Source organism: Orycteropus afer, unplaced genomic scaffold (assembly GCF_000298275.1).
Source record: "Orycteropus afer afer isolate SDZICR_OR568_19922 unplaced genomic scaffold, OryAfe1.0 scaffold00073, whole genome shotgun sequence".
NCBI lineage: Eukaryota > Metazoa > Chordata > Mammalia > Tubulidentata > Orycteropodidae > Orycteropus > Orycteropus afer.
Window position 1 is genome coordinate 4,106,000 of NW_006921660.1, and position 23,697 is coordinate 4,129,696.

Sequence of the window (23,697 nt, forward strand, 5' to 3'; positions counted from 1 at the left end):
AGTGTTTTAAATATTAAAATATTTTAATATTTATCTAAACAAATATTAAACACTCATATTATACTATGCTTATTAACCTCACCATTTGAGCAGTCTGGGCCAGTCCAGTTAGGGTCACATGTACAGGAGCCACTTTCTTGAAGATATGTGCCATGACCAGAGCACTGGTCTGGACACATTGTCTTCAGTATTTCACAATTGTTACCACCCCATCCTGGATTGCAGTGGCACTCCCCATGGATACACACACCGTGATTAGAACATGCAGGGTCTAGGCAGTCAGCTAGTGGAAAGAAAAGAGAACAACTCTATGATTAAATCTAGAAGATATCATAGCACATGCACAACAAAGAATAACATCTCAATCTAAGTTATATGAATATTTTGGATGATCAAGTATTTATGTACCATTTTCAAGAACTTGTTTCCAAAAATGCAGAGATTTTTACAATATAGCATTAGGAACCAGCTCAATGCCATTTAGGTAATTTACACTCTTTGCAAGGATTTGTAATTTTCATGAATTACACACATAGGCACTAGAGGTTTCAGACTATTGCTCTCTGTTTTGCCTAATCAGAGAGTAATAAGTATTGGCTTCTCTATAACAATCTGTATCAGATGACCTAATCCAGGACCACTGAGTACTGACATCTGTATGGGACTCTCAAACTGTTTGAGAAATAAATGAGTTGCATACTCTCTATCCTTCTTAATTCAGTTTAATGTGCTTTAGATGACGAGATTTAATTTAGCAATTTGACTCAATAAAACTTTACACTTGTAGGGTCAATGGCCTGAAAATTTAATTCCAGAGACTTAATTGCATTACTTTGTGTGTGCAGATCAATAAAATCAATTTGATTGAAGAAAGGAAATGGTGCTTTTTCTGCTTTTTGAAAAAACAATTTAACTGCACTTTACAGTATAGCATCTTGAGTACCATCGCTTTACACAGTTCTGTAACAAAGCATGGTTTTGTACTTCTTTTCACTAGTATATTATATTCCATATTCTCCTCAGACATGCCAAAATGTTCCATTTAAAAGGCTAACATCAAGGTAAAAACACTGTAAAAATAAAATTAAAAAAAATCAACAGAATATTTCAAGACACAAATGCTTGCTTATGTTTTTTAGAGTTAAAAAAATAAAAGAATTGTTCACACTACTGAAAAAAGAGAAAAGTGCTCTTTGGTATTTTTTCTTTTTATCAGTTAAAATATTAATAAAACAATGTATTCATAAATATGGACATCAAAGTTACTTCTATAAGGAGGCATATAAAAGGAGATTAATCTGCCAAACTAAAGATTACAGATATAATCTATTTCTTTATAAAGGTAACAATGGACTTCTGCAAATATTGACATGTTTACCTTCTTCACAGTTTTCTCCTTTGTATCCTGAGTTGCAAGCACAAGAGCCCATGATACAAATCCCACGACCCCCACACTGTGGGTCAATGCACTGGGTCGTCGGCACATCACACTCAGTGCCCTTCCAGCCGCTGAAACAGAGGCAGCGGCCCTTGGAGTACTGCCCATTGGCACTACATAACACTGGACAGGCTGCTGTGAAATAAAACACGACACGAGAATTAACAGCCACATTTTCAATCAAGCTTCTGAAAGAAAAAGACACATCTTCGGGACAAGTACGATGCCAGTTTTTTCTCCTTTCTTTCCCTGTCTTGGTAGTTTTGTGAATTACTTGTGTTTCTACTACTTATTTATATCGGCTTAAGGAAAGAATCTAACTCACATACCTCTTGAACAATCCGGACCCAGAAATCCTGGAAAACAATGGCAAGTTCCAGAAACACACTCTCCGTTTCCATGGCAATTTCGGGGGCATTCCACAACAGACTCTGAAGAAAAGAGAAAGAAAGAACACTTGTATAGACTGCCTCTCACCCACAACTCAAGTTAAACTGTATCACTCTGATCATTTTAGCTGTGTGTTGAAAAACGTATGGATGACTAGTTCCGTAAGCCAAAACAGGACTCAAAATAGGACTAGATTACCAGAATCATAAAGCAAAGCATTGCTATTTTAAATGCAAGTTTTTTTTAAGTGTTCTCCTAATGTATTCCCTCCCCTCCCCCACGGTACAACCAAGTAACATTTTCCTTCTGTGCTTCATAGTTAGCCACAGATTTCATAAGTAAACAATTTAGAAAAAATTCTTACATTTTTACTTCAGGCTTTGACACCTCAGAAATCTCTCAAAATTGGTGAGGGCATTTTAGCTTCTATTCAACACAGTGTTTAGGCTGTAGCCTTGAAGAAGATGCTTTGAAGACTGTTCTTACCTATAACAATGGTATTAAAAGACACCTGCTCTGCATTTTTCCCATCATTATAAAAAGCCAGATGCCAGATTCCAGAATCCAAGTACTGGATAAAGCCAGCCTCGTGAAGACTGACGGATCTTGCCTGTCGCCCTGCTCTTTCTGACTCAAGCAGGTTCCGCTGCTCTCTTGCAATCAACCTGCTGCCATCCAGGAGCTCCACAAAGTCGTACTGAGGATGAGGACAAGTAAAACTGTTTAGTAGAGAGTAATATTATGTGTGGTTGCTTCTCTCTCTCTCATTTTTTTTTTTTCCTTCAAGCTTTTCTCCTTTTCCTTAATAAAGAAAATGTTAGAAGAAAGATACTGATTGACCAGGTCCAAATGGTAGAAGTGTTGTATGCATAGCATTTACAGAGATCATCTAAATAATCTTAGCTGCATATTTTATTTAAACTTCAGAGAACATTTTTTTTCCCCTAATTGGGTAACATGGGAGGAGCTCTGGTGGTGTAAAGCTTAAAGCGTTTTTGGCTGATGGTTCGTGCTTATCACCTGCTCTGTGGAAGAAAGATATAAAGATTTATAGCCTTGGAAACCCTATGGGGGAAGTTCTCCTCTGTCTATAGGGTTGCTATGAGTCAGAATTGACTTGATGACTTGGATTTGGTTTTGGGTAATATGGTGAGTTTAGGTAGTTTGAGGATACAAACATAAATTTATACGAGTTCATACTCCAAACTCAGCAGGCTTATTTTAGTGAGACCATTAGATAAGGCTGTCTCTTGCTATTTAATACTCATATAGTAACAACCACACAAAACAAAACAAAAACCAAACTCACTGCCTTTGAGTCGGATCCAACTCATAGCGACCCCTCCGTGGGTTTCCGAGGCAGTATCACTATGGAAGTAGATTGCCCAGTCTTCCTCCTGAGGAGTAGCTGGTGGGTTTGAACCACCAGCCTTCTGGTTAACAGTGAAATGCCTTAGGCATTACACCACCAGGGCTCCTATAGTAACAGCTGCTGTTGTTGTTGTTGTGGGCCATCAAGTTGGACCCGACTCATAGTAACAGCTACTATTGATTAATTACTTGGTGCTGGAATTTTTTAAATCATCACAACAACCCTTCCAGGAAAGCATTAATAAGTATGCTTTAGAGATGAAGGAAACTGAAACTTGAAGAGTTTGAGCAGTCAGATACCTGGTAGGTGGTGGAGTTAGTACATGAACTCAAGTGTGCTTTGCTCTGAAGCCTCGGCTGCTTCCACCACACCACTCTACCTTGCTTCTGTGATTCTAATGTAACCATCCCAAGCACCATGGGGAAACCCTTGAGTTTTTATTTATTATAGTTACATAAAAACATATAACAAGATGCCTTTACATCTCTGATCAAAAGTCTAAAGGGGTGGCAATGACAGTAAAAGTGCCCAGTTATTACTGGGAAGTCAATCATCACTGAACTTAAGTCTTCTATTAGTAAGATGCATCATGAACATTGGGTGGCTAGAAGAATGTAAGTAGAGAATTTAAAGAAGATGTGATTAATAATAAAATGAAAAACCAAACCCGTTACTGTTGAGACAGTTCCGACTCATGGTTTTCTTGGCTGTAATCTTTATGGAAACAGATTACACAAGGCCTTACTTCTTGGTACCACTGATGGGTTCAAACTGTGAACCTTTAGGTTCAGTGTTGTTATTGTTGTTAGGTGCTGTTGAGTCAGCCCTGACTCATAGTGACCCCTCGTTGAGTTTCTGAGGCAGTATCACTATGGAAGTAGACTGACCAACCTTCCTTCTGAGGGCTGGTGGGTTTGAACTGCCAGCCTTCTGGTTAGCAGTCAAGTGCCTTAGGCACTATGCTACCAGAGCTCCTAAAACAATTGATGTTGTTGTTATGTACCGTCAAGTCGGACCCGACTCATAGCGACCCCTCCTTGGGTTTCCAAGGCAGTATCACTACGGAAGTAGATTGCGCAACCTTCCTTCCAAGGAATGGCTGGTGGGTTTGAACCACTAGCCTTCTGGTTAGCAGTCAAGTGCCTTAGGCACTATGCTACCAGAGTTCCTTTAGGTTCAGAGCATAGCATAAATGGCTGCACCACCCAGGAACCTTCTGTGATGGGTAATAATGGGGTAAAATTTTTTAACTAGAGATATAATGAATTTGAAAGATAATGGAAAGACTTTTCAAAATCATTTCAACAAACATTTTAGATAACAACTTTTAAAAAATAAAGTGATTCAGTTTCTATACTCTTACCGAGATTCATTTTACTCCTGAGGTAAGTGTTTATGGTGAAATGTACACTAATACTATATATCTAAATCATCAATAGTACAGTAGTCTATATGTTTATCTTCATTATTCTACTTTCTAACAGACTCCTTAAATTGGAATTTCAACTATTTAAGGAAAAGAATATTACATGAATCTTTTAATCCAGTCAAACTTGTATAAAATCAGGATTTTATGAATATTATTGGGATTTTTGAGATTCACAGTTATATAGTTGCAACTGTACTGATGAAAAAAAAAAAAAAAAAACAAAACCAAGCTCACTGCTGTCGAGTCGTTTCCAACTCATAGCAACCCCTCCTTGGCTTTCTGAGGTGGTATCGGAGCTTTGGTAGTTTAGTGCCTAAGGCACCTGACTGGTAACCAAAAGGCTGCCAGTTCAAACCCACTAGCCACTCGTCAGAACGTAGGCTGGTCAATCTACTTCCACAGTGATACTGCCTCAGAAACCCAAGGAGGGGTTGCTATGAGTCAGGTTTGACTCGATGGCACATAACATCTCTACAGAAGTAAATTGCCCAATCTTCCTTCGGAGGAGTAGCTGGTGGGTTTGAACCGGCAGCCTTCTGGTTAGCAGTCATGTGCTGTAGGCATTATGCCACCAGAGCGCCCGTACTGATAAAAGACCTCTCTAACTGTTACTTTGGACAGAGTTTAGAATATCTAATTCTGTTATAACATTTTTAACTTAACTATTTAAATTTTAAAGTTTTAAATTTAAATATAAAGGCATATTTGTGATATAGTATTATTCCACTATGTGAAATACACAAAAAAGCTAGAACTTGATTAGCATTTTTTTTTTCATTTGTATCTTACAAAGATAAAAATAATGACTGTTTTGGATACCCAGCCTAGGAAAATTCCACTGGAATTCTATTCTAGAATTATGAGGAAAATTAATCCAGCACTTTTGAAAGGTGCCTATCTGAAATAGGGCACTCATTTTCTCATGAGCTTAAAAGATTTATATTATCATTGCAAACACAGTTTCTTTTCATGGCCTCATTACATATAAACATTTTTCTCCCCTAACATTAAAGACAGGAACAGAAAAAGTGAAAGAGAGGAAGTGTTCAGTTTTAACTGGTCTTTCAAGCCCATAACTGTAATTATCATCTTTATTATAGAAATCACTATTTGCATCACACTCTAAAAGATAAAATAAGTCTGGTGGAGTGGTTGATGTGGTGGTGGTAGTGGTTGAATTTTTACCCAGTTCTAGGTTCTGCTGGAGGAGTCCCTGGGTGGAAAAGGGTTAAGTGTTAGATGACCAGCTAAAGGTTTTTGGTTTGGACACACTCAGAGGCCCCTCGGAAGACAGCCCTGGTGATCTGCTTCCAAAAGGTCACAGCCTTAAAAATGCCATTTTCAAAAGCGATTCTACTTTGTACATGTGGGGCCACCACGAACAGGAATCTACTCACTGGCAACTTACAGCAATGATAGGTTCTGATGTAGGAATGTTTATACGTGACCTGAGTAAGGCTGTTCAGATAGCTAAAGAAAAATTCCTAATAAAACACTAAAACCATGTCGATCAAAAGTAGTCAACTTATATGAAATGAGAATATTTGATAACCTTTGTTCTCACAGTGTAATCATGTAAGGACAAACTTGAGTTGTGCTTTGAAATACCTACTCATAAGCTGGAAATGTGGATTTTTTTTTAGAATGGAATATTTTTGGCTCCAGTCTTAGGATCTTATGCTATTTTAGGACTGAATTCTTTGGACTAACTCTAGTCTCACCATTTTAGGAGAGCAATTGTGATACAAAGCTTATACTTGATAAAGGTTTTATATAATTTGGAAGCTCCCTTAAAGGTAATTTTCTTATAATGTGAAAAAGCTCTCACTTAAAGTTGCTTTAAACAACGGTGGTAGTTTAAATTGTGTGTCAACTTGGCTGGGCCTGGCTGAGTGGCTGGGCAGCTGTTGGTAGTTATTCCCCATGATGAGACTGGCAATCAGCTCCATGGTGGGATCTACCACAAGCACCTGAGTAGCTGCTTTAGGGATGTGGTCTGCTTCCTGTATATAAGCAGCAGCTTTGGGAATGGTCTCCAGCTTATGACATGCTTGAACCCTGCACGTAGCTGAGTCCTTGTTCAGCAGCCTGCCATGCTCTGCCAACCTTGGGACGTTTAATGGACTTGAATTAAAGGCCTGCTGTGTGGTTTGGTAACATCGGGGCTGTGCCTTATTACTGGTCAACCTTGGGCTTGTCAGCCTCAGCAGCTGAGTGAAGAAAAGCCTTCAGCTTCAGTGGGCAGGGAGCAGGAGGCAGAGCTGAAGCCCAGTTTGAGGGGTTTTTGCCTAGCCCCTAGAGCCCAGCACTTTGAACTCGGACTTAAAGGCTCCAAATTGTAAGAGAATAAATTCTTGTTTGTCCAAGCCATCCCATTTGTGGTATATTCTTATCAGAGTGGCACTAGGTAACCAGAACAACTACTGTGTTTTTTTTTTTTTTTTAAATCCTTTGTAAAGCCAATAGAAAAAAACTTTGCCCTTGTTTGCCCCATTTATGTTGTCCTCTTATAATAACAATCTCATCTGTATATTACTGGAATATTAAGAAGGAAGAGACTTGATCCAACACTTACATTCTATAGAAGGACACAGAAGCCCAGGGAAGTTAAGCGACTTTTGCAAGGTCATAAGGTCAAACAGTGGTAGGGGTGTGCTTAGAACCCAGGTTTCCCAATTCCCATTCTAAAAAAGGCTTCATGCAAATGCACTAGAATGTTACAGTATACTATTAACTCTAAAGAGTGAAATTGCTTCCTTCGGCTTCTAACTGTCCAGGAGAATGAATTGAGCATGAGGGAGAACAAAGTCATTTGATTCCTTGGCAACAATCAAAGGGATAGTTTTGTAAAGGGTCACTAAGACTTTTAAAACTCAAGTGACTATTCTGAATGGCTAGACCATTTTAATTATTTCAGGTTGATTTATTTAAGGTTCCCCAGAAACAGAGAAATGTTCAGTTTGGGTTGCTTTATAGCATATTTCATGTTTAAACACTGAACTCAGAAACTATTGTTTGCTCTGCTGATCTTGAGTCAACCAAAGGAAGGAACTCTAGGAACTCTGAAGCTTAAAACATGCATCACCCACTTAAATACATATATTGTGGCGGAAGAGTGGATATCACATGTATTGTGTTTAAATACCAGAAGAATTATGAGAAAACTGAAACTGTACTTTTGATTTTCCTAATCTTATATGATATATAGAACTTGCAAAAAACCAGCTCAAAATCTTTAAATAAACCTTCAAGGTGCACAATACAATAGACAGTTTTTATCAGAAATTATTTTTTAGAAATTTACAAGTTGCATGCTCTGTTGTACTTAGCTTAGAGGTATATTTCTTGAGTTATACAAAAGTAATTTAATCAGGTATATAGTTCCAATGGAAAAAAAAATTGTATTTTACCGGACTATTGTTATAAATTTAATCTTCTATCTGCTATAATTGAAATTATATAGGCCTAATGCCTTAAAAAAAATCTGCTTGTTACATCCTAGGCAGTGTTACCTACTGTAACATGAGCTGAGTCAAATTTAATTATAATCTGAAGTTAAAAATGACAATAGTATAAAATAAGACACATGTGAGGTACAAGAATTGAATGCATTCAGTTTAATAACATAGATATAAAAATGTTAAATCAGAAAAACGAATACACCAAAGCAGAAAATTTATATATGTTTATGAATCTTTCCCCAATCCACAATGACATTAGAGAAAGCACATTCAAATTTTCTGTCCTACTCACCTTTCTCTAAAAATGTAAAGATGTGATTTCCTTATCATTGTATGATAACTTTTTCTTCACAACTTATATTCCTAAGTTACATATAAAGCATTTCTCACAAAATAATGTAACATAAAGCATACATGAAAATCCTCCAGTCTTCCTTTTATAAATAAAGATAAAATTGGCATGAAATTTCTTGAGCAAATAAACTAATTATCAAATATAACTTTAAGCTAATCAAATTGTCAGTTTTAATTCACCAATTACACCCTCTCCTCACTTATCAACTATTTCATTATCTGACATCTTGCATTTACAACCATAGTAAAAAATCTACTATGCCATTTTTTGCCTATTAATGACATATCTGGCAATAACTCACATCGAGGTGCAAGGTGAGAGTAACACTGGCTGTGATGGTTAAGGTTATGGGTCAACTTGGCTGAGCCCTAATTCTCAGTGGTTTGGCAGTTATGTAATGATGTAATTTGGCAGTTATGTAGTGATGTAGGCACCCTCCATTTTGTGATCTGATATGGCTACCTCCATTTTTGCATAATGCTGATTTTCACATAATGACCTGGTCTTTAGAACCCAACCATGTTGCTAAGTGAGGAAAGGGTGTATTATATTTTTGAGATGCCTTCATTTACTAACATAATAGACTTTTGGGAAAGTCTGAGTTCCAATTTTATAGTAGGTAATTTAAGTAATTTCTCTAAAAAAATACGGATCTCTTTTAAACTACAATTTATAGAACATAATTTATAGAATATAATCTCGTGTTAGAGTATCAAAAAGGCCTGTGGAATTACTGATGGCAGCTCTCCATTTGTGATTGTTACTGTTGGGGAATTTTCATGCATAGACATGGATCTTAAGGTTCTTGGGATCTATGATATAAAAATATTTGAATTGTGAGTGCTGCACTAATGTGATCATGCTTGATTATTTATAGAAGCTCTTTTGCTTCATTATCTCAGTTTTCCTCATTTTTAGGTAAGGAATAGAGGCTTTAGTTGATAATATCATCATATATTTCTTTGTGCTCCCATAAGTTCTTTGCCAAGAGTAAAACTGGAACAAGGTAAAAAAAATATACATTTTCAACAAGAATGAATACATGTTTGAGATGACTCAAAAACTAACTAACTGCTGTCGAGTCTTATCGAACTCATAGCGACCTCTCCTTGGGTTTCCGAGCATCAGTAATATGAAAGGAATAAGGTCATCTGAAATTACCATAGAAACTTTGTAAAACACTTTGAAAATCCATGGTGTATTACTAGGTGTTAGGATAATGTTCAATGTTCATTAAGTTAACCACAAATTTTAGTACATTTTAATCAATAATAATCAAAGCAAGTCAGGAAGAAAACACAGCTCTTCCTTCTACTGACTCAAATACCTCAAAGTTAAGTACAACTTACATTCAAAATTTTCTCCACTGTAAAAGATCAATACAAAAGTAGTAAGACAATTAAACAAACAGTTGAACTAAGAAACAGAGTAACTAGCAGTTTTCATTTTATTGATAACCAAGCCTACTCTCACCTGAGTATGAGAAGGTGGTAAGCCTTTTCGGCCATATACTCCGATCAATGCATCCTTCTGAAGAGAGATATTGAATTTAAGAAACTGTGGCTGATCAATAAAGAGCTGTGATCTCCAGAAAATCCCAGGAGGAACCTCTTGAATTGCTCTTCGGCCAATATCAAGCTCTCCGGAATCTATGGTGTTATTTTCTTGTGTAAATCCACCTAATTTTCCTGAATGTAAGAGATCCATAGAGGAAAAAAATTGAAACAAACAAAAAACAAGCAAACAAAAAAATCCCTTTTCAAAAGTTCTTTTTGCTAAATCTTTAGTAATTTCATCTTTTGATAAATGAAATGTTCTCATACAATTTTCAGTTTAAAAGCTTTTTTTTTGGTAAGATATTGTTTGTTTTACTAATTCTGATTTAACAGGTTCTTTAAGATATTTAAGTCAAAATCCTTTGACTTCCCCTAAGGTATGCCTATTACTGAAGCTGTTTTCACACATTCTTTCTTGATCACTTGAAATATAATTAACTTAGAAATTATAAGTCTTGCTATTTCTTGGGAGAGATTAAATCTGGTACTTATCAGTCATTCTAAACAAACCGTAATACTGTAAAGTATAAATTAATGCAGAATGGATTATGGAAATTTCCAAATCAATATTTAAACAAATAATAACCTACCCACAATCAATGGCACTGATTTATGTAGTTCTTTCTAAACTATATTAGAATGAATGAAAAATCAGATGTTGGAGGGGAAGTAAAGAAGTAGTAGTGGGGCATCAGGAGGGGGAGGGAAGGTTCTTATAAACAAATTTTTTGATGTAAGCTGCTTCAATTTTTCCTTTTTCTTTTTATCATCATCTCAAACTTGCTTTCAGTCATAGTGTGTGTACTTCAACTGTTCCCTCAATCTCTGCCACCTTTTGGAGACCACCGCCTCTTTTTCTGCATAGCCTACTTCTACAGAACAGATCCAAGCATTCTTCTCCTTTTGGTGTAGTAGTTCCCTTCTTCCTTCATTTCAAGATTCTTTCTCATTTACTCAGAATAATAGAAGAGGCTTTACAATTTGCTAAAATGGAAACATGACCACATTGTCTCTTATGTAGAAAGGGTCCATGAGGGAGACAACGAAACAAAGCAAATTATCCTCTATCAATCCAACCCTTTTAAAGTAATATCAGAGTTGACTGACTGCTAAGTTTGTCTTTTTTCTAAAACAAAACAAAACAAAACAAAAAAACCATTAAAACTAACTGAATATAGTCCCCAAAGAGGCTATATTCAAAATTCAAAATTTAGTGGATTTAAGATAGTAAATTTCAAACCAGAGAATTGTTAACTATCTTATTTTAATGATAGAGAACTGTCTATCTACAAATAGTTATTAATTTAATACTGAGTTCATTTTTATTGAGTACCTACTAAGGATATAACAGGAGTTCTGGTAGCATAGTGCCTAAGGCACTTGACTGCTAACCAGAAGGCTGGTGGTTCAAACTCACTAGCCACTTCTTGGAAGGAAGGTTGGGCAATCTACTTCCGCAGTGATACCACCTCGGAAACCCAAGGAGGGGTCACTATGAGTTGGGGCCCACTCGACGGCACATAACAATAACAAAGATATAACATTGTGGGTCATAAGAGAAAATATAAACCAATGAACAGAACCTTAGTGATTATTTACTCTGGCTTCTATGGTGCCTGCCCTCAAGCTGTTAATTATCTGGTTGGAGAGATAACATCTACAAACTAATCAATTAAATGACAAACCTAAAGCAATATTTGATTAAGGGTCATGTAGGCTGGAGATTGAAAGATTTCACAGAAGAGGTAAGTTCTGAGCTAAATTCTGAAGGACAAGTAGGATAAGAGGCTAAGTTTCTCAGTGGGAATAAATACGATAAAAAAAAACACAGTAATGGAACCAGATATGAGTTAGAATGATGGTGAGCCAAGAAATCCATCTGGCTAGGAAAAAACCTAAGGAAATTGGTTTTAGAGTCAGACAAACCTGGCTGTCACTAATTATGAGACTTTGAAGAGAATATTAAACCTCTGATACTAAATCTCACCTGTGAGATGGGGATAGTGATAATGCAATCACAAGACTGATACAGGTATTACATGAGGTATTACATGTTGTTGGTAGGTACCTTCAAGTCAGTTCCAACTCACAGTGACTCAATGTGTAATAGAATGAAATACTGCCTAGTCCTGCACCATCCTCACAATTTTTGCCATGTGTGAGTCCATCATTGCAGCTACTAAGTCAGTCCACCTCACTGAGGATCCTCCCCTTTTTCAATGACCCTTTACTTGACTAAGCATGATATCTTTCTCCAGGAACTGGTCCTTCTGACAACATGCCCAAAGTATAAGAGATGAAGTCTGGACATTCTTGCTTCTTAAGGAGCATTCTGGCTATACTTCCTCTAAGACAGATTTGGTTTTTCTTGTAGGAGCACATGGTAACTCAATATTATATATAATATTGGTATTACATATAAAGTGCATATTGTAATACCTGGCCATCAGTAGGTACTGAATGAATGGAAGACATTAATTATTTTGTCATGGGAGTAACAGGAGGTAACATTGGAAAGGGAAAATGGCATCCATTTATGAAGGGCTTTAAATGCCAAGGTAAAGAATCTGGTCTTTCTACCCTATACTTCATGTTAGTACTTGTATTTTCACTCTGTCAAAGAACATTCTTCTTCTTTTTTTCCCCCCTTAATGTATATATTTACTAGCATTCCATTGGATGTAATTTATGGTGTTTTAAAAATAAATACTTAAAAATAAATTTGTTATGGGTAAATTATATTTAAATACCACAAAGACACTTACTTACTTGTTCCTAAGTTACATGTGTCTGCAGGGGGAGGTGAGGAGGTTGGGTGCGGAGGGCAGTAATCAGGAGAAATAGAATTCAAGATCACTAAGGGACATTCCCGATAGACATTCACCAATAGACGTGTCAGGTAAAACAACTCACAACAAATTTACACTTACAGATAAATCTGAGGTTTGAGGGAGAGCACTTCACTAATAAACATTAAGATTGCTCTCTGCCTGGACTACTGCATCCCACAATGACACACGTACCATCAGTTGCAAAAGGCAGCTTATAGCTAAATGGAGACCCATTAAAGGTTCTGAGCAGGCTAAAGGTGAAGTGAAATAATTGTTTCAAGAACATTAAAGTGCAGTACTGTGAGAAGCCTGGAAATGGAGAGACAAATTAGGATAGAACTGCAATAGTCCAGGTATGAGGCAGGAATGCCCTGAACCAGGAAGCTCAATAAAAAGACATTATTTACAATCTCACTTAATCGTGGTGGTTAACAACCCCTCAGATAGCTTATCAGGTCTCTTTTTCTTGAACCAATTTAGTAATATAAAAGGTTCTTTTGTTGTGTGCTGTTGAGTTGATTCTGAATTATGAATCTATGATCATAGATTCCAAACTATGCATCATTCATAGAAATTTTAAATACTTGCTTTACAATGTAGTATCTGCTCATTTTAGAAAAATGAGAACATATAGTTAAATACAAAGAGAAAAAAAATATAACCTTACAAACACAGAGAATATTTTGCTTCATAATTGGACATCTTTCTTCACAGAAATTTAAAAATATTTAAGATCATTTTCTGTTTTTTATTTAGGATGCTTCTGCACAGGCAGGAACATTGGTCATCAATTACCTTTGATTGTGGTGTAGGACTGGGGTTTAGATCTGTTGTTACACAGAAAGACAGTGTGAGTCAGAATCTACTCAATGTAACAAACAGTAACAGCTTTTATTGAGAAGTTAAGGAGGGAGAAAAGAGAAAAGAAAATCTATGATGTACCAGGCAGTTTCACCTCTATTATCTGGTTGAAACTGCAAAATAATATAGATGAGGTCTATTTTATTTTAATATGAGAAAACTAAAGCTCTGTGAAGTAAATTATATACCCAAAGTGAGTGGTGGAGTCAAAATTCAAATCAAACGCAAACCAAACCCACTGTCATTGAGTCGATTCCAACTAATAGAGACCCTCATTGGGTTTCCAAGACTGTAAATCTTTACCGAAGTAGATTGCCCCTCATTTTTCTCCCATAAAGTGGCTGGTGAGTTTGAACCACTGACCTTTTGGTTTGCAGCCCAATGCCTTAAGCACAGCACCATCAGAGCTCCTTAAAATTCAAATCTAGGTTCTATATAATTCCAAACCCACGTATCTTATATAATCATCATTATAATCTTTGCTGGTTATTAAAACAAAATATTTTAAATTTCTAAGATTTTAATTTATTTCATACAAACTCAGATATATTAATTCACTGAACCACACCAGGGAATCTACTTAGCTTGCAATTTTTGGACATAACGCTCTTACTTATTTTTATTATGAACAAATGACCAATTTTAGTAAGACACAAACTGTCATGGATACCGTAACATGTTGTTGGTTGTTGTTGTTGTTAGGTGCCGTCGAGTCGTTTCCGACTCATAGTGACCCCATGCACAGCAGAACGAAACACTGCCCAATCCCGCACCAGCTCCACGATCCCTGCTATAACCGTAACACCGTATTGTTTATAATTTATAATAATATTTCTAATAAGTTTCTGTCTTTAGGTTAACTTCCACAAGAAATTATTTTCAAAATTTTGAATACAGTAGTAGTTATTGTCCCCACTATGATCTGGTGGTACATATATTTAAAGATGGAACTAGTCCACATCTGGACTGATCCACCAACTTCATAGATTTATAAGGCTATTATCACACTTTATCATTATTAGCTCAACAGTTACGTGAGTGTAATGTAATTTAATCTACTCTCTAGTGTTGATCCTACTGCTGCTATAAATGGTTTTAGCAGCTTTAGTAAAGCCTGCCTGTGCTTTGAGAGTTAGTAAGCATAAACTGATGCTAATCTCAGAATTTATTTCTTTATTTTCCCAAACATCATCTTTACCCAAGAGCATTAGCTTTGGTAATAGTGATGAAGTTCTGACTTTAGTTTCACCATCACAAAGTAGTTTAATAGCTAGGTAGTTTTGCTTCTTCCATATACTGTTTTTTTTTTTTTCACCATATACTAAGGGGCTATAATCTTTGTCACTGAAAAGATATGGGGACCTTCTGTGGTACCAGTAATTTGTTGTTGTTGTTGTTATGTGCCGTCGAGTCAAGCCCGACTCATAGCGACCCCTCCTTGGGTTTCCGAGGCAGTATCACTACGGAAATAGGATTGCCCAACCTTCCTTCCGAGGAGTGGCTGGTGGGTTTGAACCGCCAGCCCTCTGGTTAGCAGGCAAGTGTCTTAGCCACTATGCTACCAGAGGTACCAGTAATAGTATCTATTTATTCCATTTGTCCCATAGCTAATTTAACTAGTGGCTCCTATTCAGAGATAAGGCAGCTCTTTCATTTGTAAGACAAAAGAACCATCTTTGATTGGATGTGCTTGAATGTGGTTGTTGTGATAATTGTTTTTTCCTCTCCTTGTAATGGAAAAGCCTAACTAATCATCATCACCTCATAGAATCTGAGGTGAAGTCCTTCTGGCCGTTATCTAGTCCATGGTCTTCAAAGAAAGAGTAGTCACACCCTTGGGGTACATGAAAATATTTCAAAGACGAAAAGGCTAGATAGTGTTAAGTGAATTAGTTTCTAGAACCTCAATTTCCATAGTAGACTTTCTTTAGAAAAATCTTTTGTAAAAAAGTCTACATGTGGAAAGTGTACATAAAACCTCTCACTTGTCCAGAATTTTACTAAGACACACTGTCCTGAAGCATAAAGCTTCCAATGTGGCAAACAAACACAAAACTCAAAAGCATTTTTTGCTGGTGAAGCCTCCTCTAGTCAAGACACTCAGGGTAGGGCTTCTGTGTCTTTTCTGGCCTTATATATATTTCTGTCAAGGACATTGTGTGGCTTTCGAAACAGGGTACTTAGAACAGTTAGCCTATTTTGAAATCAGATATATCAGGAGGGGAGGTACAACATTTTTGTTTAATAAACTCCTCACCCTACCCCCTATCATTGTCAAAGAGTGCTTCTCACCTGCAGAAGTTTCATGATTGCATGCAGAGTGTCATTAAAATAAAAAATATCAATGTCAGTGATGCCTTATGTAACCCAATCGACAAATTCATGGCAAGGATGTGTGCCTTATTTATTTTTCTATCTTTCTGTCTTAAGGAAGGAGCCCTGGTAGTGCAGTGTTTTAAGTGCTGGGCTACTAACCAAAAGGTCAGAAGTTTGAAGCCACCATTGGCTCTGTAAGAGAAAGATGAGGAAGTCTGCTTCAGTAAAGATTTACAGCCTTGGAAACCCTATGAGGCAGTTCTATTCTGCCCTATAGGATGGCTATGAATTGGAAACAACTCAATGGCAATGGGTGGGATATTTTAAGGAGTCCTGGTGGTGCAGTGGTTAAGTGCTTGGCTGCTGTTGGTTCAAACCCACTAGCAACTCTATGAGAGAAAGATGTGGCATTTTGCCTCCATAAAAATGACAGCCTTAGAAACCCTATGGGGACAGTTCTACTCTTGCCTATAGGGTTGCTCTAAGCCAGAATTGACTCGATGGCATACAGGAACAACTATCTAGCTTCTTACAGAAAGATCTGAAAACCAAGATGGTTGTGACAAAAATGTGCATTAGTTCATTTGAACTGAAAAATAAATCAGACTTCATCTGATAGAAAGTAAGTCTGATTTTAATAAATACTGGCTCTGCCAGTTGAATTACACAGTGGATATTTCCAACAAATTAAGTGAGCTAATGAAATACATTTGAACAATGAAAGTATCTAAAAAACATAACAAAAGTTAATTAAAGTAACACTATAGCTATTTTCCGTGCTACTCTGAGTATACCAGATTAAACAACCAAACTCACTGTCATAGAGTCGATTCTGACTATAGGACAGAGGGGAATTGCCTCATAGGGTTTCCAAGGTTATAAATCTTTGTGGAAGCAGACTGCCTCATCTCTCCTCTGTGGAGCAGCTGGCTGGGTTCAAACTGCCGACCTTTTGGTTAGCAGCTGAATGTGCTAAGCACTGTGCTACCAGAGCTCCTTAGATCAAATAATTTACAACCAAACTCACTGACATCCAGTTAATTTTGACTCATAGCAAGCCACATTGGGCTTCCAAGTGTAAATCTTTATGGAAGCAGACTGCCTCATCCTTCTTAGGCAGAGCAGCTGGTAGGTTAGAACTACTGACCTTTTGGTTAGCAGCAAAATTCCTTAACCACTACACCACCAGAGTTCCCTTAGATTAAACAAAGTTCCTTTAAATAAAAGAAGAACAGTGGTAATTAGTAGTATTTTGCTAAGCCTTGGTAGAGTCTTTTTGAGTTTATGCCACAGAAACTGAGAAAGGGAATTATAATTGTGTAACAAAGCTTTTTGAAACTAGGTAGATGCCAATTCTTTTCCTTCAATAAAACTAAAAGAGAAATGTGATGTAACTGACAGCTCACAGACCCCAACCATACAGTAGATCATAGTGCTATTTTTGGCATATGAATAAGAAGTTCAAAGAACTGAATGGTATCACTCTAGGAAGATCCTTCCATTCCCACCTACTTTTTATGTAGTAAGGTTTCTCAGTATTCTTATTTGTAAAATAGGAATAGAATTGATATTGAAATTTGCTTTGATCTTATAATAAGTAATATAAATCTATGGATAAAATACTTGTAAAATATCCCATTTATTTCGTTAAGAAAGATGTTTTCAATCAATATTCCCTTTTTATGTTTAATAATTATCAAAATGCCTAACATATACCTACTTCTCACTTACTAACTATCTCATTATCTGACATTTTGCTTTCACTACAATAGCAAAAGATTCTACTCTCAGACTATGGCTATGTCTGTCAGTAAAGAAAGCAGAGGTGTGAGGTGAAGTAAAAACTGGCTGTCACGGTTAAGGTTATGTGTCAACTCAGCTGGGCCATGACTCTCAGTGGTTTGGTCATTATGTAAGGATGTAATTTGGAACTTATGTAAGGATGTAGTCACCCTCATTCTATAATCTGATGTGGTCATCCTCCATTTCTGAATAATGCTGATTTTCACATAACCACCTGGTCTTTGGAACTAAACTATGTTGATAAGTGAGGAGTGGGAATAATTTATATAATAGTTTTTTTTTTTTAAGTCAATTGTATACAACTAATAATTGTAAGCATAATTCAGTATTGAGAAGAAGTTTTTTTTTTTTAACACTTAAGAATATTACTGTCTTGTTGTTGTTATGTGCTGTTGAGTCAGCCCTGACTCATAGCTTCCCCTTCTTGGGTTTTTATTCTTTTTTTTTTTAATTAGGATTTGGGTGAAGATTTACAGAGTAAATTCACTTTTCATACAGCAGTTCACATATACTTTGTCTCATGTCATTGACCAAAATTTACAATGCAGCAGCTCCCCTCCCACTTCCTCCCCATAGTTACCTCCTCCCAGTGTCCATCCCTCCATACTCTTCTGCACCCTGAGCTATCTCCCTGTGCATAAGCAGCCCTTCCTTCTCCCATGATTGTTCTCTCCAGGGCGTGTGTCTACTTGAGGTAAATGTTTAACTCACATGCCTGTACTTTGTTTGGCTGGAAACCACAGTTGTGGGTTCAATTCCAGACCTGAAAGGCAGCTAGGGGCCATAGTCTCAGTGGTTACACCAGGCTCTATTGGACCAGCAAACCTGGTCCCCACCTTCTTTTTTTTTTTTTTTTTGCCTCCAAACGATTTTGAGTTTTGTACCACATTGTTCTCTCTCTTTATGTAGGATCTCCTACATCCCTTCCAAGTGGATGGCAGTGGTAGCTGGGCACCATCTAGTTCTTCTAGTCTCATAGTTGTATAGGTTGCAGATCGGATGGTGTACCAGTCGCTAGGACTGATTGTTTCCATTAATTTTGCTTTTCTTCTTTCTACTTGACGAGGAGAGACCCATTGTTGCATCTAGATGGCAGCTTCCTAGCTTTTAAGGTCCCAGTCGCTACTCGCCAAAGTAGTAGGTGGAACAATGTTTTGTATAGTATGTTATGCCAATTGAGCTTGATGTTCCCTGCGACTATGGTCCCAAGCCCGCAGGATCAACTACTCGGTCCCTCTGGGTAGCTGGCTGTGACCAAGTAATGACCGTAACCTTGCCCCTTGTCAGCTCTACTATACACCTGGGAATTCTGATAATTCACATGAACTTATAGGCCCATTGTCTGCCAACCCTATATATGATCTTGGATACACTCTCCATTTAGACATACCTAATTGTTTCCTTCTTGGGTTTTCGAGGTGGTATCACTACGGAAGTAAGTCGCCCAACCTTCCTTCTGAGGAGTGGCTAGTGGGTTTGAACCTCCAGCCTTCTGGTTAGTAGTCAAGTGCCTTAGGCACTGTCTTAGCAAACTAAAAAAGGTAAATTTAAATTTGTATGCATATATTGTTTTGGGAGCACAAGAACAAAATAGTCTGAAGCTCACTGATCTATATTCTATCCTTTTCCATGAATTATGAATCTCATCTGTAAGTGACTATCAATCTCTATTTGCTTCAAATTATTACACTATTTAGAATGAATTTATTTTGAATTAAACTCTTAGAACATGTCCATTCTAAAGGGCAGATGCAGACCTGAACTTTCGTTACAGTTAGTAATGTAGAGATATCAAGAAAAAAAAAAAAAAGAAAAGAAAAAAGACACCAAATTCACTGCTGTCAAGTCAGATCCCACTTGTGGCAACTCCTCCTTGGGTTTCTGAGGCAATATCTCTATGGAGGTAGATTGCCCAGTCTTCCTTCTGAGGAGTGGCTGGTGGGTTTCAACCGCCAGCCTTCTGGTTAGCCATCAAATGCCTCAGGCACTATGCCACCAGAGCTGTTTATATACACTGAACTAGCAGTTTAGATGAATACAGCATTCTTGCGTAAGAGTCTAGTTTGACTATGAGGGAAATTGGAGTCTTCCTGTAAAGGGGCTTGTCTTTATAAATTCTGCACTGTTGCCTTTCAAATCATGGTCTTCTAATCTGACCAAATCATTCCAGTTTGCTGGAATGTGATCATTCCAGTTAGCTCTTTATTAATTGTAAACATGCCTAAAAACTGGTACGCCAATGACATAGTTTGATAAACTTATTAATAATTACACAATCTTTTCATCTGAAGTTCATCACTTCTCTTACATAAAGCCTGTATATAGAACTCTTTCATCATGCCCCTAATTCCAGAAAACTGTGACTTTGGAAGAAATAAAAGAAGGGGCCAGTCCTAGGGCTCACTATCCTCCCTTATTGAGATTATTCCATCTTTAAACCCCCAGAGCAGAACTTGGGAAACAATAAGGTCTGTAGGTTTTACTAAAAGAAAAAGGAGGAAAACCGTAAGAAAAGAAAGAGATACAGGGCAACTTCAGTACCCCGAAGTTATTTTTAAACTCAAAATTTGTAGGTTAGGAATCAAATCAATTAAAGCCTTCACAGTAAGAGTGAGATGTAAAATGTCTACAAACACAATAGAGTATCATCTTGAAGATTTTTTTCAATGTGTCCTGTTGTGCCTGAATGTGAGAGCCACTAGCAGTTTTTTCACCTAACTGTGATTTTTCCTTCCATCAGTAAGTATGTGTCATAACAGTCTTAAAATACAGTTGTTACCATGTACCCAAAGCTATTATTATTTCTCTCTATCTTATGTGATACTCAGTTTATGTAAAAATATATTAGTAAAGTAACATTTTTAAGACAATTCCTTTAAAAATATACTTTGGACTCTGAAACATTTTGCAAATAATAGTTTCTCAACCATAAATATTATAAGGATAAGACAGAATACTTAAAATCATATCGGTAATTAAGAGGTTTGGGAAAAGTTAGAAAATTATTTTACAACATCACAAAACCACCTAAAGTTACTAAAGATACTAAATATTTTGTCATATACATCATGAATTTGCAACCTGCTTATGATGTGAGTAAACAAGCCTATAATGATTAAAATTGAAAGAAAAGAAATCCAGCTGTAAAATTCTAACTGCAATTGTTGAGGAGGGTAAATGATAATATCATTTTAAATCCCACAGAGGCACCAATAATTAGGACATCAGGAAGCAAAGTTAGGCATTTATAGAAAATCAATAGTCCACCCTCTGACTCTATTGCCTAACCTTAGATTCATACCCCGAATCTGAAATCTCTGAGAGAACATATCTTTTCATAAACAACCACATACCATAAGTTAACATTGTTGATACAAAGTGTAACATCACAAGGTAAGTGAAATAAAACATAACAACCTCACAAACATAGTTTAATGGACAAAATCAATATAGTATCTAATTAAGGAACTGTTATACCCTGCAGTAACACAAATACTGTAAACAATATCAAATAAAACTCAATGTTCTTACAGCCCTGTTAGTCCTCTTTCTTCAATTCAAACACAATCTTTAACCTGCTATAATATCTAATTCTCTGACAATGCCTACTGTTTGAAAAAAATTATATATGATAAGCAATCCTATAATAATTTAAAAGCAATTGAAATGATTTTGTTTAAATAGTATGAATACACATGCTATATACATATACATATATACATGATGTGTGTATGCATATATTTGTGTGTGTATATATATCCCCCCTGAAAAAAAAACCCCATAACCATTGAGTCAATTCCAACTCATAGTGATCCCTATTGGGTTCCCAAGGCCATAAATCTTTACAGAAACAGAGTACCTCACCTCTCTTCTGCAGAGTGGCTGGTGGGTTTGAACCACTGACCTTCTGTTTAGCAGCCTTAACCACTATAGCACCATATATATATATATAGAGAGAGAGAGAGAGAGAGAGAGAGCGAGAGAGAGCGAGAGAGAGAGAGAGAGCGCGCGCGAGAGAGCGAGAGAGCGAGTGAGCTCTGGTGGCATAGTGCCTAAGGCATTTGACTGCTAACCAGAGGCTGGCAGTTCAAACCCTTCAGCCACTCCTCGGACGGAAGTCTGGGCAATCTACTTCCATAGAGATACTGCCTCAGAAACCCAAGGAGGGGTTGCTATGAGTCAAATCGACTCAACAGCAGTGAGTTTGTTTTTTTTTTTTTTAATTTGTACTCATACACAAGGAGTTTTTTGTTTTGAAGGAAGAGTCATTTACCATAACTACATTAACCAAAATTATGGCCTTTCAATTTATTCTTATAGTATCCAATATTATCCTATGCTAAATTTTGTCATTTGTCTTATAGTCCCTTTCAAATAAAGCTGTTGTTGTTATATGCCTTGGAGTCGGACCTGACACACAATGACCCCTCCTTCGGTTTCCTAGGCAGTATCACTACGAAAGTAGATTGCCCAACCTTCCTTCTGAGGAGTGGCTGGTGAGTTTGAACCTCCAGCCTTCTGGTTAGCAGTCAAAGCTAGTGTTGAAATATCCTGCTATGGAATCTTCTAGATTTCCTTATTATATGTTTTCTAGTTTGCAAAATTGCTGTTTGATTCCCATCTTGCCTAGCAATTCACATTGTCTGGTATGATGCAGTTAAATACTTGATATGGCCTGTCTAGCTATGGTCATTGTAACTTCCACCCACTGACTGGGCAGAACTATGCAAATATGATGTATGTATAGCCCACTGAGGGGACTGGATAGCTTGTTAATGTAATTAAACTACATGGCACCATTGGGGGATGCAACCATGAAAATAAAGTGTATGGAACTGCTAACCAGAAGGCTGGTGGTTCAAACTCACCAGACACTCCTCAGAAGGAAGGTTGGGCAATTTACTTCCACAGTGATACTGCCTTAGAAACCTAAGGAGGGGTCACTATCTGAGAGGTGGAATGGGGGATTCCACTACCACTACCATCAAGAAAGAACAGTCAGGAGTAGAGTGCATCCTTGGACCCAAGATCCCTGCACTCAACCTCTTTGACCCAGGAGACAGAGACAGAGCTGTAACATTTTGCTGAAATGGTGACAGATGGTGAGAAGTGGCAGCAGACCCAGCAGCAGATGGGCAGGAGTCAGTACAATGGGCATCTGGACCCACAGAGTGAGGAAAGATGAATGCCTTTGGGCCACGGCTTACTAATAGAGTGTGGTGCTTCTAGGCATTTACTGGCAGAGCTAAAGAACTTTGTAAATACTTGACCAAGAGGGCAGAAGCCAAGGGGCCATGGAGCTGAGAGGCCCAGGGCCAGAGAGAGGCACTGCTAAGAAGAGGCTGTCCTGATTGAAGAACTGTATCCTGAATTGTTCCTGAACCTGAATTGTAACCTGTTACTTCCTTAATAAACCCCATAATCCTAAGTATTGTTTGAGAGTTCTGTGTGGCCATTACAATGGATTGAACCCAGCAGAGAAGTAGAGAGTGCTGTGGGAGGGATGGTTGGTGTCAGAATTGGTAAAGAGGCTGAGGGATGGAGACAAGTCTGACCTCCACTCATAGGAATCAGCCTTGTGCTGATTCCCCTCCCTTGTTGTGAAGTTAGAGGAGGTCAGATGCTGTCGCCATGACCTTTTTGCATCTGGGAATAACTGTGACTATCTTTTTCACTGCTACACTCCCAGCTAACATTTTTCAAGCATTTATTATGTACTAGTCGATAGTAAGGATGGTACAGGACCAGAAAGTGTTTGTTCTGTTGCACATATGGTCATTATGAGTTGAAACTGACTTGATAGCACCAAATACCAACAGTCACAGTTTTAAGTATTTACATTGAACATGCAAGACCATTTTATGAGAAACATATTGTTGTTGTTG

At 37.3% G+C, this 23,697-nt stretch overlaps 1 protein-coding gene across 1 annotated transcript in view; it reads right to left on the reverse strand.

The window, feature by feature from the left end:
- TENM3 (teneurin transmembrane protein 3) overlaps nucleotides 1–23,697 on the reverse strand; it is a 628,633-nt gene that overhangs the window by 147,764 nt on the left and 457,172 nt on the right. The window contains exons 6-10 of the mRNA XM_042780948.1: nucleotides 9,919–10,133; nucleotides 2,315–2,525; nucleotides 1,768–1,869; nucleotides 1,379–1,573; nucleotides 83–283 (exon numbers count right to left, since the gene is read on the reverse strand). Coding sequence (XP_042636882.1) covers nucleotides 83–283; nucleotides 1,379–1,573; nucleotides 1,768–1,869; nucleotides 2,315–2,525; nucleotides 9,919–10,133 — 924 coding nt within the window. The remainder of the gene's footprint in view (nucleotides 1–82; nucleotides 284–1,378; nucleotides 1,574–1,767; nucleotides 1,870–2,314; nucleotides 2,526–9,918; nucleotides 10,134–23,697) is intronic.